We start from the raw sequence: 20,032 nt of genomic DNA, 5'->3' as shown, positions 1-20,032 counted from the left end.
TTGCTGTTTAAAATCTCTAGAGCTGCTTTTGCAGTTAGCCTTACTGTAGTGTTGGGTACATTTCCTGTACCAGGTATAGGGAATGGCACCAGCACTCAGATGATGCAAATGGTTTGTCTATGTGTGATTGAGGTTTCAATGGCAATCATTGTATGAGGACTCCTGAACGTAGCTTTGCGGCATTGGGTGGGAGATGCCAGCTTGTTAACTTCATAAAATGTTTACAGGGACACAGAACTGAGGCAGCGGCGGCAGCTTTATGAGGCAGGCCTCCATTCTTCAGCCCGCTATGGAAGCCATGACAGCAGTAGCACGGGGGTGGATGGAAAGAAAAAGCCTCGAAAGTGGTTGCAGTTAGAGACGTCGGAGAGGAGGTGTCAGATTTGCCAGCATCTGTGTTACCTTTCTATGGTGAGGAAAACCCTTAGAATGCCTATAGCACTACTGCCTCAGTAAACATTGCTTCATCTTTAGCCTGTTTCTGTTAGACTGTAAACACTAGATAAACAGATATAATGGGCTTCTCTTCATGGTGCATTAGTTTGCATTAGATGGGTGTAAATTTTAGTGTATACTAGCATGTTGCATGCTACCTAACCCACGTGAGCCCTGCTAGTATGCACTAAAAGTTCCCTAAAAGTTCGTGTCACTAAAGTCACTAAAAGGTCATGTGGACTAACGTCATGTAGACCAGCCCACTAGCTGCACAATCACATACTGCAATACAAAGAGCCACACTCAAAAAAGGTCTAGATTTAATTTTCCTAGAAAGTACTTGAAATGGGGGTAGCTAACTAATCAGTGGTGAACAAAGGGTTAACTCCTTGCAGAGGGAAGGGCTATAACTTGACCAATTCGGCAAGAGAAGGTGACTATCTATATTAGGATAAAACTCAGTATTGCCAATGCAGGTGTTCAAAAATCATGTGATTTTAAAAAACCCTTAGTTTTAGGGGTCTTGAGCTTTTAGGGTGCACTAAAAGCTTTTCTTTGCAACTCCAAGAGTGATAATTTTAGGGTGGCAGAACCCTATGGTGCTGTTTTTAGTTATTTTTTGAGCAGAACCACACTTTTATACTGTGCGTAAAAGCAGTTCCCAATTATATGCCCATTCAAGACAGGGTTTGAATTAATGGTACAACCACTTGTTCAAAAGAGTTGCCTTGGATTAAATGAAAGATGCTGATAGAGCTGTGTACTTATGTTATAGCTTTTTTTTCTGTTCATTATTATGGCTGTTTTATTATTATTTAGACTGCTATAGTACCCAAAATGCAATGGGCATTTTTTTTTCAGTATAGTTAGCTTATCCCATCCTTTATATTATTTCTTGCTTACCCCTCTGCCACTGTCATGCAGTAATGAAAGGCTGATGCTGTCCTCAAAGCCTTGTCAAGACAGCTCAGCTCTTAACAGTATCTTAGAATTCTGTAGCACCTTTCATCCAGAGAGATCCCACAGCACCTTGCAACAATATCCTGTATTCAGAAATACTTCTGTCCTCTCTGGGCAGAATACATCAATAGTTTAACACCAGGAAGCATTATTATCCTAAGGTTTAGGATAGGAAAGGAACATTGCTGGACTTTTTAAGGAATTTCATGGCAGGCTGCTCTGGGGAGACGGGCTCAAGTGTAACTAAATCCCTCACATGGCCAGGTCTTCTGTTACGCTTCATCACAAAGACTGGCATCTGCCACAACACAGTATCCATTAATACTGAAATGGGGCACTGGGGGCATGGGACATTTGAAGTGGAGGAGTTTTATTCACATGCTGACCGGACCTTGGTTTATTATGAGATCTCATGGTGGTTTGGCAGCAGGTGCACCTGTGAGCATTTTTCCTCGGTGGGTGCAGCAAATCACTTGGACTTGTACGCTTTCCTTGGAGCCAAGAAGATTTCATTAAACTCATTACAAGTTCTTACAGACCTGGTATTTGTCCATAATGGCTAAATACTCAAATAAATATCTGATGAGAAGGGGAAGAGAAGAAAGTCAGCACAAGCTTTATCCTTGTATTAATTTGGATATCCCACCTACTCCAGGCACTTAGCACAAGTTCTTCTAGTCTTCTTCTTTCCATTTGGTCCTAATTAAGGAACTGGGTCAAGAAGAATGTACCTTCATAATACTTAATTTTCTCGTGTTCATCTAAAATAGGGTTTTTTCAGTGTTGAGTTTTTGTGGGATGGGAAGAGGACATTGTTTCTTCTTTGCTTCTTCCCTCTTCACCAATTGCCTTCTATCTCCTTGAGTCAAGGTCAGTCAGTAGCAGAAGAAATGTGTTTGTAGGGGGATCGTTGTCTTGAACCTTCTCCAAACTGACATTATGCATCATAATGGAGTATTCATCTGTGTTAGATATGACTGATTTGGATCATATTAATGTTTTCTATCTGTATTTTTGTTAGGTCGTACAGGAGAATGAAAATGTTGTCTTCTGCCTGGAATGTGCCCTGCGGCATGTGGAAAAACAGAAGTCTTGTCGGGGACTGAAAATGATGTATCGTTATGATGAGGTCTGTACAATATAGTTTGCGTTCTTGAGGTTGGTGATGCCAGATGGCTTCCAGAGTTGGATATTTGAGCCTAGACTTACTTCCTGGCTCCTACCTAGTCTGACAGAGGCTCCAGGTACTCAGGAGAGCTTGCATGCAATTTCTGGTAGAGCAGAAATGTGCTTATTGCTGGCATGTTGGCCATCAAAACACTATGAAAAAAAAAGAGGAAATATGAGATCACATTGGTTAGAAGAGTGCTGCAACTCACCATCTGTAAAGGTGGAGAGCATTCGGCGAGAGGTATTTATTCGTTTGGGACCCTCGTAAATCATGCTGTACTTTTATTGGTCAATTTACAGTAACTTCAGTACAAGCTCTCACTAACCAAAAGCCAATTTTGATTTACCATGTGTTCAGCCTGAAACTTTACAGGGATAATCTTGTTGTGTTGGTGGATGGAGTCACAGCAGTGATTTGAGGCAAGTTAGAAACCGAATCAGTACAATGCAATTGAGTAGTTTACGGAGCGGTCCTGGATTTCTTGCTGATGCTAAACTCTTGCGCAGCTGTATCCACAAGTGGTGCTTTCTGCCATCCTGGAGAGCAGAAGATTAACAGTGGCAGCAGCAGAGTAGAGAGGGCACTGAGCTGTTCTTGCGGTGACACATCAGGAAGAAGCAGTTCATTGTTAGCTGAACCTGTGGGTGGATGGGTGGAGGGAGCAGCTCTGTGTGATCAGTCTTTCGGTGTTCCAAGCATTTTGAGACTCTGATCTTTCAGCCATTTCTAATGCATTGCTAGGGTTGCAGGTTTATAACAGTGATGAAAAATATCATGGATTCCATGACTCTTCAAAGTTGAGTGAGTAATCCCAGCCCAGTGAGGGCTGGAGAGCAAGCCAGCAGTGGTGGCTTCTGTTCTGTGGGGCTGGGCCCAGCTCCCCACTCCAGGCATTGCACCTTGCTGATAAGGGGCACAGTACCACTAAGGTGTGGCCAAACTCAGGCCAAAAAAAAATACATTCTGACACTACTGAGGTACTCTCTCAGCTGGTGTCTCTTTATTCTGTTGCCAGATTCTTTACAAACTGTAAGTATTTATAGCTTAGAATTTTTGTGTACTCTCTCCTTTTTTATGTTCAAACTATTGTCTTTAAGTTGGGGCTAGGAGGCCTGAGCAGCCAATAGGATTGTTTTGAGAACCTTCTGAGCCCTCAGATACTGAACATAATGTCTCTGCCAGGATTCTGTTTTTAATAGGATTGGCTTTAAAACCTGTATCTTAGGCAGCGGGAAAAAGAAACAAAATATTAACTTTGTTATTTTTTCCCTCCCTGAATAGGATCAAATAATCAGTCTAGTCAATCTCTGTGGGAAAGTCTCTGGTAAAAATGGCAGCATCGAGAACTGTATCAGCAAGCCTACACCAAAAAGAGGACCTCGTAAGAGAGCAACAGTTGACGTGCCATCATCTAGGCTTTCATCCTCCAGTTCATCCAAAAGTGCTTCAAGTTAATCCTGAAGATGCCAACACTCATTTTGTCGATTTATATATATTTTTTGTAATTATTATACCATAGTTTGGAGTACTTGCTGTAGAATACAAGCTGTCTTTGCACTAGCTCTAAAGAAGATTTTCTTCTGGTTTTAGAGAACTAATTTTGTTTTAGCATTAAACTGTTGAATTTTTTTTGTACTTAGGATAGTTCTATACAGCAGTGAAATTTTTTTAAACTGCCGTATGTTCACTGTTTTAAAACCGGCAAGGGGCTGATAAAATATTAATTTGTATTGGCCCTATGGCTGAAAAAAGCCTTTTTTGGTAACTGTGAAAAAAAAAAAAAAAAAGGCTTTTAACCCATTTTTGAATAGGTTAAAGTTTGATGTGTTTTATAATTTGTTCTCCAGTCATGTGAGCAGATTTTCTAGAGAGAAAAGGGATGGGAGACAAAACTTGAAAGAAATTGCTTTACTTTGGCTGTCTTTTATTCTGTCACAGGCAAGATGAGTTTTGTAATTTTTTAAATTAGAGAATACACACTTTCTTTGGAAGGTTATGGCAGCTGAAGATGGACTTTGTTTCCTAATCATAAGCAAAATGAGGAGATTTGGAGTAAATGTGTTCTCTTTTACCAGCACATCACTATGCATCTGTATGGGGGGGAAGGGAGGGGAGGGAGGGAAAGGAGAGAAGGAAAAAAAGACTGCCTGCCTTGAGGGAGTCAAGTGAGGGAAAACTGTGCCTGATTCCATTAGGAAATCCATTCTGTTATTTTTTGGTGCTGTTGGCTACTTTATCAAAAACCCTTCAATAGCATCCTTTAAAAAAATAAAGTGATTGAAGCCATAAGTGCTTCTTTGTCATAGACGTGCAATCTTTCTAACATTCCATTTTCATTCCACTGCTGTTTTTCACATCTTTACACAGTCAGCATTAATTTTTGTTTTGAATTTTTCATTATAATTACATTTAGAGCCACTAGCAAGTCTGCATATTTCTTTTGAATGTGAAAATACATTTGCTCTCATCTTGTCTATTTTTTCTCTTCATATTGTAACAAAAAAAAAAAATCACACCTTTTGTACATATGCCTGTAAATTGTTTTAAATACTTGAGCCTTTTCCTGGGGTGGGGGGGGTGGGGTGATATAGAGACAAGATGAAGAAAAGCCTTACGTTTCACTTTCTTCATCGGTTGGATTGGATGCTTACAGGGTTTTTCTTGTAACATTTATAAGTGCTGCTTACATCACTGAACAACAACAAAAAAATAATAATGGAGTAGCTGTTGCCCTTTTCTGGTTGTGTGTACAGTATGTGTGGAATAAAAAAGGGAAAATGTTTTCACAAACTCTTTTGTTTCATAATTGAATTCAACAATACCGTAGCTACCCATATTGCACTGAGCTTGCCAGTGGTGACTGTCAGGAAAGTCCTATAATACAATTTGTTGGTTGTTGTTGCAGAAGACTGAACTGTTTTGGAATATTTAACAATAACATAAACAAGTCAAGTGTTTTTTAAATGTGGTTGTCTGGTTTTTATGGCCTTGCTGTGTACTTTTTCCCTCTTGAAAGTAAACTTCTGACAATGGCTTACAGTTTGACATTTAATTTATTAGCGCTGCTCTGCTCTCTTTCCTTGTAAGGAAAGACTTCATGTTGTTTATTGCCAGTTTTTGTTTACTTTTCAGGTTTGTACTACAAGGTTTAATAAAAAACAACTTTTTTTTTGGACATTTTGTCTGTCTTCTGGAAGGTGAGTGAGTGAAATGAGCTATTTCTTTAGAAAGGATTAGACCTTTAATCTCAAACTCATTAAATTGAAATAATTTATATGTGGAAGATTGTTTTCAAATTTAATTTCACAGTGATAAATCAGGAAACACTTTACCAAAAAGAAAGAGCGAAAGCTGAATCCTTAGGAAACTGGCCAGTTCCCAGCTGGCTGGATGTGAGGATTATCTCTTTTTCCAAACCACTAACTAACTGCCAGAAAGGAGGGTCTTTTGGAAAGTAGCTTCTGGCTGGCTGTCACCAGTCACCTTTTCAGGTTACATTTCCACTCTCTCTCAGTGCAGCAGTAGCTCACATTGGTAAGCAGAGTGAGGCTCTCAGGGCTTTTGTTAGGAGGGCAAATACACCCAGATGTTTAGTGAGGACCTTGTACAAAGTTTGAGTTAAGTCATGGTGCAGTCATTTTTCCCCCTCAATTTTTGTTGTCAAGATAAACTGCAGTTATTGTACAGCACATTAAGCAAAAGCTGCATTACTAGGTTTCCTACTGACTAAATGATTCTCCCAAAATACCCATTATAAAATTAATCTGCAGAAAATATTTTGGTGTAAGTAGGAAGACAAGGTTGAGGTAAAATACTTTACTTTATTAAAAGAAAGGAGCATGCTTTATACAGTGCTAAGATGGCTGCTCCAGCAGAAGGTTAAGATTTCACTATGCAACTCCCCTCCCTTGGTAAGTATCTATTTCATTTTCCTAATGTAGCTAAAGTTATCTGGAATAAATTCAAAACAGTGAGGGAGTAGATACTCCTGTTGCATCGTCTTAAGCAGCATGTAAAGTTTTGTTTCTTTATTTTGATCTTCAGCTACATAGCTCAAACATGCAGATAGGGAACATTGACATCAGTGTTAAGGAATTTAAAGATTAGTCGTCAAAGTAACCAATCTCCCTGTTAGGTCTAAACACAGTATATACAAAACTTAATTGCTCCAAAAACTCCAAGACTTTTATTATTAAAGTGTATGGTTTAGGCAATTAAAAAATTGCATGACTGTCAACCTTGTAAAAATGTTATGGACTAATAAAATGATCTGGCTTTCATGATTAGTTAGCTAATTCCTACAACATGGGCAAGCTCTTCATTCATTCAAAAGTCAAACATTCTTAGAGGACATGGTGCTAGGATTTAGTCAGTCACTTTCATCACTGACATCTGAAGTACCTTTTCTTTCAGTATTTACAGCAAGGGCAGTGTCCACTTGAACTTCCTCCTCATCAGACTGGATAACAGGGGACTCTCCTCCTTCACTTGCATCCTGGCTGGCAGAGTCAGTCCAAGTTGATGATAATGAAGACAATTTTTGCCTTAACTCAGACTGGCTTGGAACCTGAAGGCTTATTTCATTCTGACAGGTTTTGGATTCAGGTCCTTCAAATAGTAAGAAAAGAAAAAACATTAATCCACCCACTGAGCCATAATCTGTATGGTATTGACTGAGGCTATTTATGTTAATGTTAAAACCAATCACAATTCAGCAGGGTGGTTAACATGTCAGACTGGATGTACTAGCACAGTGCCATTAATACAATGACTAACAAGCCCACTGCTTAGTTGTTCCACAGTTGAGACATTTTACACATCAACTCTGTGGACTGCACTCCACCATTTGTTTCCAGGTGTGATTTCAGATGGAGAGTTTGGTCAGTAAAGTCCAAAGCGGTTTGAGTCCAACCACTATTAGAGATTGTTTCTCCCCCTCTAACTCATGCAGATAATTTAGATCACTTAGTGAGACTAAGCAAAAGTCAGATGAATTTTGCTTTTCCTGCTGGCTGTGATCTTTCACTGGTGAGTGATTCTGCTTAGGTATTTGCTTTGGTATTTATGTGACCAAAGCCAATTCAGATTTCTGTATCTACTGCAAAACAATTTACTCACTATTTGTATTATATTAGTGGGAAGAGGCCCCAACTAAGGGTTTACCTACGCTGGAACACTTATTTCAAAGCTATTAAAGTGGCCTTAATTTGGTTTGAATGTCAACATAAAGGTTTAATGCAGTTTAAATAATTCATTTTAAATTGACAGCTTTATTTCATTCAGATTAACTTTCCTGAATGTTCCTTTGTAGACCAACCCTAGGGATAAGAGCCTCATTACCCTAGAGACATTCTCTACCCCAAAAATCTCATAAGGCAGATGAAGGATTGAAGAAAGATGGTATTCGCACATAGGGAACGGAGATGAAGGAATTAAGATTTGCCCATGATGTCAGAGGAAGTCTATGGCAAAACTGGTAATCAAACCTACATCTAAGTCTCATTTTGCTGCTTTAACAGCATGGTTATCTTTCCTCCCCACCACCTCCTGCAAAGAGGGGTTTTCTGAGCTGACAATTTCTAATGTGATTTTTAAAATCTGCAGCAGAAGTAGAATTTGACCATTTAATACTTCAAGCTACTCAAGGTAAGCCTTAGCCTTCTACTGGAGACTTACTGATGGACTACAGCTAAGTACAACTCAAATAAAATAAGGAACGAGGGATAGACCAAGAAAGGTTTACGGATTGTTATTCTGGAAAAGCCCTCTTTTCCCATCCTACAGCTCTCCACAAATATAAAATAATGTAAGTGCTTTAGAATACCAAGTTAGTACCTGAAAGCAAAGAGAAACTGAGTGAGTTTTGATTTAAAGGGAGGAATGGCAGAAATCCTCTGTAGCTTTTAGAGAAAAAAGTTTACAGCACTACTTGTAACATGGCTCAGATCAACATGGATCAAAGCAATGTATTTTTATAAGCTACTGACTCACTGAATAAATAAAACCAGGGTATAAACTGAAGTAAATACCAGGTCATGTAAAGCAATTCTGAATGTCTCAGTCCTACTATAAATTGTTCTCTTCAATTATTAAAGTAACATACCTTAACACACCAATCTAGAGAAACTTCAGAAAGGCAATAATTTAATACTGAGTTCCAGCCCAAACATCTGCCTGTGGGTCTTGACAAAGACTACATCATGAAGCAGCTTTTGTGATGCAAGTGGTCATGGCTTGCTTAAAAATGCCAAATTCAAGACAAATTATAGGAAAAGTATTCTACCTAACAATAACTACCACAAAGAAATTAAAGTAGTTACTGAACTTCAACAGTTTGTGTGTAGATGTATGTAAAATTTTATACATAAAGCACCAACTTTAATATATTTATAAAGCCAAAAATCCTGTAAAGGAGGTTCTTTTCCCACCCCAAAAAAACAAAAATGTACAAGCCACAGAGGAATGGCTAGAGCAGGAGGAGAAAAGAGGTCTCCTGGAAAGTCAAGCACCTTTGCAATAAACTCTTATGCAGCATGACTGAGGTTCTGAAGGAAATACTAGCCTTTAGAGAACACACTACTAAAAATAATTATAAATCTATACTCAGTGTGAAACACTTTAGAGTAATCCTAGTGATTTATTAGTACAACTATATAATTTACAAGGCATGCCTTTGCTGTTCATTTCATACCCAACACAGGAGACAGCATACTGTTGTCCTCGCCTCCTGAGTTCAAAAAGACATCTAGTGCTTCTTGGTCAGAAATGTCCATCAGGTCCATCTGTTCCAGCATGTCCACATTCACCTCCATGGAAGACATACTTCCTATTGGCTCTGCAATAACAAACAATATGAGTGAATTAACAATGCAGTGCGTGTTCTAGGTAAAGACTATCAGCTTTGTAATGTTATTAACGACTTCCACAATAATCAAGGATGCAATACAGTAAAAGTTCTCAAAATGTAAATATTCCATACATTGGTAAACAAGAAATGTGATTATTGACTGGAAACAGCTTTCATACTAGAGACAAAACAAGGTATCATCTTGATAATATCACAGCTTTTTTAGATTAATTTTACCAACTGTGACATACATAGGAAGAGGTATACAATATCAAATAGCTTCTCAGGAAGTGGTCTCAGAAGCTACAAAAGCAGGACAGACTTCTCTGTTTCTTGCTCTCATTGTTTTAGAACAGGCTGCCTTCATTATCTTTGCAAAAAGATATTTTATTAGTAGTAATATTTGTATTGCAATAGCACCCAGAAGCCACAATGGATCAGGGCCCTGTCATGAGGGTGCTGTACAAATGCTTATGAAGAGACAGACCCTGCCCTAAAGTGCTTACTATCCAAACTTTTTAACAAAAAAATCTCAAGAAAGAAAAAGTATATGATTGGACAGTGTATAAGTATCAATTCACGGGAGTTGTGAAAATGCAAGGCAGAGTTGTAATTCACAGAAGGCAGGTGTTCCTTCTTCCCATTCAACCCACTAATCTGCTCAGTGATATCAGACGTAGTGTAGAGCCTAGACAAATGTCCAGTGTTTTGTCCAGCATGGAGATTTCAAATCATTAAGGACAAGTGCAAACTTCTGATAACTACCTGTATTATGCGAACAGTTAATAATGGCCTCAAATGCTTGAAGAAACATCTTCAAAATGTACAAGTACTTTCAGCTGCCCCCAAAAGGAGTTTGTTTTTTCTTTGTCACAATTACAGTATATCAAAGATTAGTAATGACTAAAATTACTATTTAATAGCTTTCATCTGAACTCTTTTTTACATTATATTTTGCAGTAAAACTCAGATTATAGAACAGATAAGCTGAATAAACATCTTAAGTAGGCATATTATTGTCTTGAATGATGATGTTAGTGTGCGAATGGAGATGTAACCCTATTCTTTCCTCTGATTACTTTATTTTCCAAGTACAGCATATATCCTTGTCTCTCTCACCTGCAGTACTCAGCAATAATTACAGTTGTTCCTTGACTAGCGCTGGTACTGCATTATAAAACAAAGATGAAACATAAAAAGATATGCCCATATATCTTTTGTAACACACTGCATTGCAGTGTTTACTTACTGTGCACTTTACTAATACAAGTGTCAAAATAAAACGAAGTGCAAAAGGAAACCAAAACGAACCTCTCTCACTAGCCTTCTAGTTGTGTGTCTGTGGAGTAAGTGGGGGTATTTCAAAACTTGCCTCGTCTCTCCGCTATCTGCAGGTATCCCGTAGAAAGATATTGCTCCATGTCCTGCTGGAAGGCTTCTTCAAAGAACTTCTGACGCTCCTTTAGCTTCATCTGCTGGCTATGCTCCATATCCAAAACTTTCTGGGCATGCTCAGCATCTAGCTCAGCTGAGAAACAACAACAACAACAAAAAGGAATATACACCATTAAAATGCAGAAACTTCTGTAAATTTGCTTTTAACATGACTTATCAGAATCACACCACATACACACTGATATTTAATGCAGTGTGAATATATGAAAAAGACCTCCACGCCATAAAACTTTCTGCCTCACTTTCTAGGCTGTTTGTAAAGAAAAGTACATTCAATCCAACAGTTCAAATTATATATACCTCATCTGATACACAACTGATCACTCATCACAGTTACTGAATTCTAAGACCCAAGGATAAACTAAGATTGGATTACACAGGTCTGACTCTCTGCGTACAGTAATGTAGAAGGGCAATAATGACAAGATGTTATAGCATCATTTCTGCACTTTCTGAGTACGGAGAGTCAGTTTTCAAAGTCATAGCTCATCACTCACATAAAGCAAGATGGTATGGTCTGAGGTACTATAACCAAATGTCCCGATATTAAACTGATATAACTGTTTTCTGAGGCACATTTCTTGAAGTAAATAAACTGCAACACTTACTGAGTTCAAATAATGAATGTCAGAATACTGCTGAGAAAAATTAGCATTGATGATGATATGCGTATTTAATAAACTAAGTTAGAGTCACGATGTTATAGTCTTCATTTTTGTGTCTGTAGAGTGGGAACAGCTGTGCCCACTTTTGAAACTATGATGATGCCATATCAAAAAAATAAAGTGTCAGCTACTCCACATTCTAACAGGATGAGAAAGTACATTTATTAAATAATTCTTTAAACAAAAATTTAGTTCAAATAGTCAAGGTTGAGATGATATATCAAAATGTTAGTGGAGTAATATAATTAAAGAGAAAAATTAAAGGTTTAAAGGATAGACACCCAAAAAAAATCAGATTCCCACACCAACCTTGGAGAAATCATACTGTAGGTCCAGAAAATTAATCCTACTTGCCACCAGTGTTCTAAATGTGCTCAAGATTTGGAGCAAATGGAAGATGGGTGCTTGAAAGCTTCCAAATTTTCATATACATAGCTGCTTTGAATAATTCTAACATACACATGACACATCTTGAACAAAAGCAGTAACATGCCTTTTAGAAGACAAACTATCCCTTCCTGTGCAACCATGGAGAACCTTCAGGTAGCAAAACCTCTGTGGTTCTATTGCGCACACAGTGGGTAAGAAACTGGACCGATGAAGATGTACAGATCCTGTGTACTATGGAGCCAAACTACATGAAAGCTCCATGTGTGCCAAAGTGCACTGGGTATCTGGAGGAGAGGGCAACAGATAGAATTGCAAAGAACCATTCCCCTTCACATGCTGTGAGTGCAAGTGGCGCACAGGTCAACATATGGCAGAAGTAGCAACTACAGAATGGAACTGCTGCCACTGAACAGTCAACTGGGAATGTGGAAAAAGTTTGTTTATTTTGGCTGTGTACAGTAGCCAAGATTTATGTACTAGAGAATTCATACATCAGTTGTTTCAGGCTGCATGTCTGCAGGGCAGCGTCAGGAAAAAACAGACAGTGTCATGTTTAGGAGGTTATTCACAACTCTAAAAGCTGTAAATTTGTTTTGTTTTTTAAATAAAAATATAGATTCTTCAGAAACTATTGGATGAGTTCCCTACTGCCAGGAATTTTTTCTGTTTATTAGTGCATAAATTTGTCAAATCAGAGCTATCATGATAGGGAAACCATGGTGTAGTGTGGTGTCTAGCACCTGTTAGGAAGGTGCTTAGAGTACAGTGGGATGGTTGTCTTGCAGTATAATGATGAATGGGGAAAAGGTGCTGTGCTGCTGGACTGTGTACAGAACCAAAACCAGAAATTTGTAATTTTCCTAACATGAGAAAGAAGGATCTAGAGAAGGATCAAATATCAGTCCCAGATGCATTAGTTTTGATTTGGTTTTGTACCAATAGTTTGTAAACTAGATTGTAAAGTTTTAGCAGGAGCAGTTAGTGTCTGATCTGCTTAAAAGCAAAAGTTCCAGAGGGGTAGCTGTGTTAGTCTGTATACAGCAAAAACAACGAGAGTCCTGTAGCACTTTAAAGACTAACAAATTTCAGCAGGCATAAGCTTTCGTGGGCTGCAACCCACTTTGTCAGATGCAAGAAATAGAAATCAGATAGGGGGTATATATATACATCCAAGGGTAAGGAACAACAGTGGGGAAGGGAGGTGTTAGCAAAGTCCATTCAGTTAGAGTAGATGAGGCCTATTCACAACCATTGATTAGAAGGTGAGAATGTGTGAACAGTGACAATTATTTCTTGTAATGAGAGAACCATTCCAAGTCTCTATTCAGACCCAGTTTGATTGTGTCAAGTTTGCATACAAGTTCCAGCTCTGCAGTTTCTCGCTGAAGTCTGTTTTTGAAGTTTTTTTTGTAGAAGTATGGCAACTTTCAAGTCAGCTATAGATTGACAGAGCCAGACAGGTACCCAGAAGTCACCTACTACAGGACAGACCCAACAAAGAAAACAACAGAACACCACTGGCGGCCAGCACCTACAGCCCCTAGCTAAAATCTCTCCAACACATCATTAAGGATCTACAGCCTATCCTAGCAGATTATCCCTCACTCGCTCAAGCCGTGGGAGGCAGACCTATCCTTGCTTACCTGAAGCAACCTGAAGCAAATACTCACCAGCAACCGTATACCATACAACAAGAACACTAACACAGGAACCTATCCCTGCAACAAACCCCGTTGCCAGCTCTGCCCGCACATTGACTCTAGTGACAGCATCACTGGTCCTAACCACATCAGCCACACGATAAGGAGCTCATTCACCTGCACAGCTACTAATGTAATATATGCCATCATGTGGCAGCAATGCCCCTCTGCCATGTACATTGGCCAAACTGGATTGTCACTATGCAAAAGTATAAATGGACACAAATCAGACAAAAAAACCGGTAACGTCCATAAACCAGTCGGCGAGGACTTCAATCTCCCAGGACACTCTGTAGTTGAAAGTTGCCATACTTCTACAAAAAAACCTTCAAAAACAGACTTCAGCGAGAAACTGCAGAGCTGGAACTTGAATGCAAACTTGACAATCAAACTGGGTCTGAATAGAGACTTGGAATGGTTCTCTCATTACAAGAAATAATTGTCACTGTTCACACCTTCTCACCTTCTAATCAATGGTTGTGAATAGGCCTCATCTATTCTAACTGAATGGACTTTGCTAACACCTACCTTCCCCACTGTTGTTCCTTACTCTTGGATGTATATGTATACCCCCATCTGATTTCTATTTCTTGCATCTGAAGAAGTGGGTTGCAGCCCATGAAAGCTTATGCCTGCAGAAATTAAATGTGTTAGTCTTTAAAGTGCTACAAGGCTCTCGTGATGAGGTGGTTTGGTTTTTTGTTTTTTTTTCCTGAAGCAAAAGAGGATGAGGTGGTTAAGTAAATATTTAAAATTACAGGTAAAGATGTGTGGAGAGACAAAGGTAGAGTTAAGGTAAATGCAGGAAAACTACAAGGTAGCTTTAATTTAAAAAAAAAAAAAATAACATTCCACTGTCTTTTTTTAATGACAAATATAACTATCTCAAATATCACAGGTGTTTGTCTTGAAATTCCTCTCTCCATAAATGTGGAAAGGGCTGTGCCAGTTGTGCCAGCAAAGCATGTCAATACAGTGAGTTAAACATTTGATAGCACTGTAATGCTGGTAAACCAGGTGCCAGCTCTTGCCCAGTCTGTAGGCATCAGCAGAGCACTGACAAACTCATAGCTGGACACCAAACCAGATCTCCTGGATGTTAGTTTTGTTCAAAATAGGTATTACTCTTATAAGAATAGAGTTTATTAAATGCTTTTAAATTGCGGCATGCATTAATCTCACTTGTCAGCTTGTATTCCATGCTATAAAGAAATATGTAAGTTTTGCTTTATAACTTTGAAAATGTTTGTTCTGAACTTGTGAACCCATGCACAGGAATTGTCTGTCCCCTCACCCCTTCAGGAGGCCTATCAAGATTAAACAGCCCATTTAGGAACATCAAGATACAAAGGATTGGTGAATGGTCCTATCACACCTTGGAAATGCTACAGGCAACGAAGCTTGTCTCATGGACTGGAAGGCTAAATGAGAAAGATAAAACAGGGTCAAAAGAAAATTTTTCATCTCTATGCTATTTGAACTCATAGGGTCAGAGACACTAGACTAAGGCAGAGTTCCCCAGTGGTTACGCCTGAAAGACGTTTTGAATCAACAGATTACTACAGCTCAGTCATCTTAAATGATAATTCATTTGTGTGCGTATGCCTGCTTGTTTTAACCTGTAAATAATTCTCTCTCCCATTTCTTTTTCCTAGTTAATAAACTTTTAGTTAGTTTATTACAGGATTAGCTAAAGGCATTGTCTTTGGTGTGATATCCAAGATACAAATTGATCTGGGGCAAGTGACTCATATCTTGGGACTGGGAGCATCCTGAATATTTTGTGATTTTGGGTGTAAATGACCATTTCTCACTAAGTCCAGCTTGTCTGGGTGGCAAGACAGACTGGAGAGCCTAAGGGGATTGTCAGTGACTCCATGATAAGACTGTCATAGTGATCCAGGAGTTCACATTTGTTACTGGATTGATTAAATCTAATTATAGAACATACCACCATTTTGGGGTGTCTGCCCTGTTTTTGACGGTCTGCCCTGAGGTAGGCACTCACAGTCATGAGCCACTCCAGCCAGCATGACAAACACATTGAAAGAACTACATTTTTCTGTTCATTAAGATTATTTATCTATGCCCCCTGGCTTTAATGAGGACTTCAGCTATGCTAGGCAGAGCTTTTAACTTCTTTGAAGGTGCTCTAGCCATTTTAAGGGTAATAGAGACCAGTACAAAATACATACTGCGTAATCCTATGTCATACCCCTTCATACCAACATTCACTGTTCTATGTAGTGTCAGTAATACATTTTGTAACTGAAAATGCCAACATCTGGATCTAGGTGATTAATTGATACTATTGACTGTGAGAAGCATGGCAACAAAATTCAGAGATCATACACATCTTATTGATGAAAATGTAAGGAGACAAATGAGGACTTTTCCAGTATATAATTAGTTGACTGTTTCAGGTAGAAACGGTTCAACTTTCTTAGATCTAAAATGGGACGTCTACCAGATTTCTTTCAAACCGGGAAGTAAACCTTTCCCCTGTTTTTCCTATTTTCTGTATTACAGCATCTGAAGAAGAGAGATGAAATCTCTCGAAAGTTTATGTCTACAAATATTAAATTTGTTAGTCTTTAAAGTGCCACAGAACTCTCGTCTTTCCCCTCTGTGTTGATAAGGAACCTCCTCTATTACTCCCAATTCCAGGAGAGAATATACTTTTTGAAGCAATACTGTCTTGTGAGATGTGTCCCTGGAAAGGGACAAGGAAGGTGGACTGGGAAAAGGAAGGGAAGTGAATTGGCTAACATATCCCTCCTTTGTTGTGCTGAACACCCACTTGTCTGATGTGATTTTTTTCCAAGCACAGAGAAAGAGTGATAGGTTTCTTCCAAAGAAAGGCAGGAGATATGGTCAGTGTGCTATCCTTGACTGAGCAGTCAAAAATGACTGGTTGGAAGTTGAAGTAGTTGGTGAGAGAGGCCTGTTGTAGATGAAGCCAGCTGGTGACGTCGAGGTCTAGATCTTCTCTTCAAGAAGTCCTGTGACCTCTGTTGGAAATAGAATCTACAGTAAACAGAGTGAGATCTAAACTCACTGTTTCCCTGGATTTTTCTCACTGGAGTATAAACTCATAATGAACAAAGTGTCACCCACGGTGTGCAACACATCATCTATTTTTGAAGAAAATAGTTTAGACCTTTCAAAGGGAAATTTTTTATAGCATTCTGCAGCTCCTTCACAATGCCAGAAGCCTACAGCCAGGGAGAGTGCCTCCTGGAGATAGTGGGGGCAGCTGAAGGCAAAGCTGTAGCAGCGATATCAATAGCTGCCTGAACAGATGTCCGGGGGCTGTGAGGTATCCTTCTAAGACCAGAGCCAGGAACAGGTTCCCTATATTCTTCTGGTAGTTTGTCAGAGCCAGGAACAGGTTCCCTATATTCTTCTGGTAGTTTGTCAGCATATTTAGAAATTAAAATAAAACTAATAAAATTAGACGAGTGCTTGATAGTTGACCACTCAGTTGAGGAATAGCAATGGAATATGCCTTTTAGTCATATAAATCCAGTCTCTTGAACCAGGGATGCCATTTCAGATTTTGGTAGGATGGGGCAACTTTAACCATGATTCTAGGAACTACTTAGGCACCTGAAAACTCTAGGTTTTTTTGCAAGTAATAAGTTAGAAATTTAGCTGACAGGAGCACTGTACCTAATTCCTATATAAAGAAAAAAAATAAACCCCAATTAAGCCATATTTTAAGTTTATTTGTAAGGAGATAATACAGCAAAAAATTCCCAATCCCAAATCTGAATAGGCAGATAATAATGACAACACTGATTTAGGCCACTACAAATAAAAGAATTTTTAAAAGTTTAATGAAGTTGGTAACTACTTATGTGCTTTACTTTCTGCATTTCTCTAAGTGTAGGCAATTTGGGGGGCGGGAAGGGGTGATCAGTTCTTCTACTTGTAATTCATTTCACTTTCAGTGTCCTAGCAAGTGCTCCATTGTTGGGTTGCAAGCACTGCACAGGAATCTTGGTCTAAGAACTATTTTCAGTCAGATACATAGCCTTTTTAAAAAGGTTTTGGAATCTATTTTGTAGTCTATGGTTTTATAACTGTTTTTTTTAAAATAAGTAATAGGTGCTGGAACTAAGGGTGCTGGGGGTGCAGAATCCCATGGCTTGAAGGGATACAAGACAAGAGGAGCTAAGATTACTTACCAGGAAAAGTAGTACATACAGCACATCACACACAGCTACAATACAATGGCTGCTTGTGGACAGCAGTAGCTTGTATGTGCTCATACAAAGGACCAGCAACTCCTCAGAAGGTATTCTGGGAAAAAGGTCCTAGAAAAGTGCAACCCTGGGGAGATTTAGTAAGATCAAGGCATTCACAGCATCTGTATGTAACAGCCTATGTGGACCTACCTGGTAACCTGACCCAATCAAAGCCCATTGTAGGAAAAGGAAAGATTCTCACAATGGGAATAAATGGCCTCATTCGGATATTGCTATTCACTAAAAAATTAGAGCACTGGAAAAAATGGGAACGTTTTAAGTGTAATTTAAACAATATTTGTGGTGTGACAGCATTTACTTATTTTGTCACATCAGTGAAAGATTCCAGGTGGTCATTCTTCAGTGCTGCTCTTGCAGCCTGAAACTTCCAAAGCTGGGCTGTCCGTGTGGATAATTATCACCTGAATGTGCCTAGGCTGCTGCTATCATGCTGTGTCTATTGGTGTCACAAGATCAAGGAGCTTGCTCCTGCCTTTTTAACATGTCAATGTAAAGCTGGGGGCAGATCATGGTGAAATCTGCAACATCTTCAGACTAAGCATATATACTGCTGAGATATTGCTTTGCTTCCACCAGCTGAGCCTTTGTTTTTTCAAGATTGAGAAGTGCTGCGAGGCTCCCAGCCCTGCTATTGGCTCTGCCACACATTGCATTCCGATTGGCTGAGCAAAGACTAGGCCAGTGAGGGGAGATGGAAAGAGGAGCAAGCAAAGTAATTCCATTGCTCCGAGTCCTGGCTGGTGAGGGAAGTGGAGGGGAGAAGTTGCTCCCAGCTGTTATGAAAAATCAGAATAGGGCAAATGCCATACCCTGCCATTCCTAAATGGTGCCCTGTCTTGAACTTCTTGTTTTTGGGAGTAACTTTAGGATGGGATTGTCAAGATCCCTCATTAGTGGCAGTGGTGAATAAAGAAGCAGGAACTGGATGGATAAAAATATAATCTAAGGGTATGTCTACACTGCAGACTGAAGTTGATTTACTTTAAATCGACTTTCACCCGCCGAATTTAAAAGTTGCAGGAGTGTGATCACACCACACTCCTTGTGCCAGGCTCTTTCATCCCCACTCGCCACACTTGGGTCAACATTCAAAGCAGTGCACCTTGGGGGTAGCTATCCCACAGTGCAACTAGCTGCAGAGGCTTTTGGGAAGCTTGTCATCCTCCCATGATAAAATGTGCTCCCTCCCCCTCCCTTCTTATCCCAAACAAACTGCAAACGCTTTTTCGCGCCGTTTTTCTATGATGTGCGCATGCCGTTGCCGGAGAGACATGGAGCCTGCTCAGCTCTGCACGGTCATTGTGAGCGTCACAAATACCTCATGGCTTATCTTGCAGTATTTTCAAAGGAAAGAAAGGAGCCGCAGCACGGAAAATACTGATGTTACCGAGGCTGCCCTGCTACAAGCCATAGAGCGGAAAAATTCCCGTTTGCTGCAGGCTGTCACGCATCATCTTCAATCCATGGAGCGCCAGTTCTGGTCCTGGGAAACAAGCACAGATTGGTGGGATCGCATTGTTATGAAGGTGTGGGACAATGAGCAGTGGCTGCAGAATCTTCATATGCGAAAGACCACTTTATTTGAACTTTGTGTGGAGCTGTCCCCAGTCCTGAAGCATGTGAATACTCGGTTGAGACTAGCTCTGACAGTGGAGAAGTGAGTGGCCATTGCTCTGTGGAAGCTGGCAACCCCAGACTGCTACCAGTCAGTTGGGAATCAGTTCGGAGTCGGTAAATCCACTGTTGGAGTTGCTGTGATGCAAGCCTTCCTAGGGCAGGGATCTGTAACATGTCAAGGAAGCTTTGTGGGTTTTCTTGTACAAGCTCAACCTACAGGAAATGACCACTCTCATCAGGTCCTGAAAAACCTTGAATTCCTATAGGGTGGGAGAGGAGGGAAGATGTTGACTCTGGGGTGATGACTTCATCTGGAGATGATGAAATATGGGAAGGAACATCTACAGGCTCCTCTGTAGGGTCCTATCTAGTGGATGGATGGATGGTGGCAGTATCCTGTACTGGAGAGGCGTTTCCTGTACTGGAACAGGAGACCTCCTCTTAGACTGTGATTGAGATAGAGGCCTAGAATCTCTCAGAGGAGTCCAAAACCAATAAGGACCTGAGGGATTCTACAATCT

General features: G+C 39.7%; 2 protein-coding genes across 4 annotated transcripts in view; one reads left to right on the top strand and one right to left on the bottom strand.

Annotated features, from left to right (window-relative positions):
- JARID2 (jumonji and AT-rich interaction domain containing 2) overlaps positions 1–5,741 on the top strand; it is a 300,414-nt gene extending 294,673 nt beyond the window's left edge. Inside the window, 3 exon segments of the mRNA XM_067568345.1 lie at positions 228–411; positions 2,417–2,524; positions 3,848–5,741. Of these exon segments, the coding sequence (XP_067424446.1) occupies positions 228–411; positions 2,417–2,524; positions 3,848–4,021 (466 nt within the window). The 3' untranslated portion in view covers positions 4,022–5,741.
- DTNBP1 (dystrobrevin binding protein 1) overlaps positions 1–20,032 on the bottom strand; it is a 184,457-nt gene that overhangs the window by 13,239 nt on the left and 151,186 nt on the right. For 2 of the 3 annotated variants that reach the window (XM_067568343.1, XM_067568342.1), the window contains exons 8-10: positions 10,786–10,941; positions 9,258–9,401; positions 5,837–7,174 (exon numbers count right to left, since the gene is read on the bottom strand). In XM_067568343.1, coding sequence (XP_067424444.1) covers positions 6,936–7,174; positions 9,258–9,401; positions 10,786–10,941 — 539 coding nt within the window. In that variant the 3' untranslated portion in view covers positions 5,837–6,935. Of the gene's footprint in view, positions 1–5,836; positions 7,175–9,257; positions 9,402–10,785; positions 10,942–20,032 lie in introns of those variants that run through there. The other variant, XM_067568344.1, reaches the window with a different exon arrangement.

This window comes from Emydura macquarii, unplaced genomic scaffold, assembly GCF_026122565.2.
Source record: "Emydura macquarii macquarii isolate MOO-44397 ecotype Brisbane River unplaced genomic scaffold, CSIRO-AGI_Emac_v2 contig_2890, whole genome shotgun sequence".
Lineage (NCBI taxonomy): Eukaryota > Metazoa > Chordata > Testudines > Chelidae > Emydura > Emydura macquarii.
This window is presented reverse-complemented; position numbering and strand designations above follow the sequence as displayed.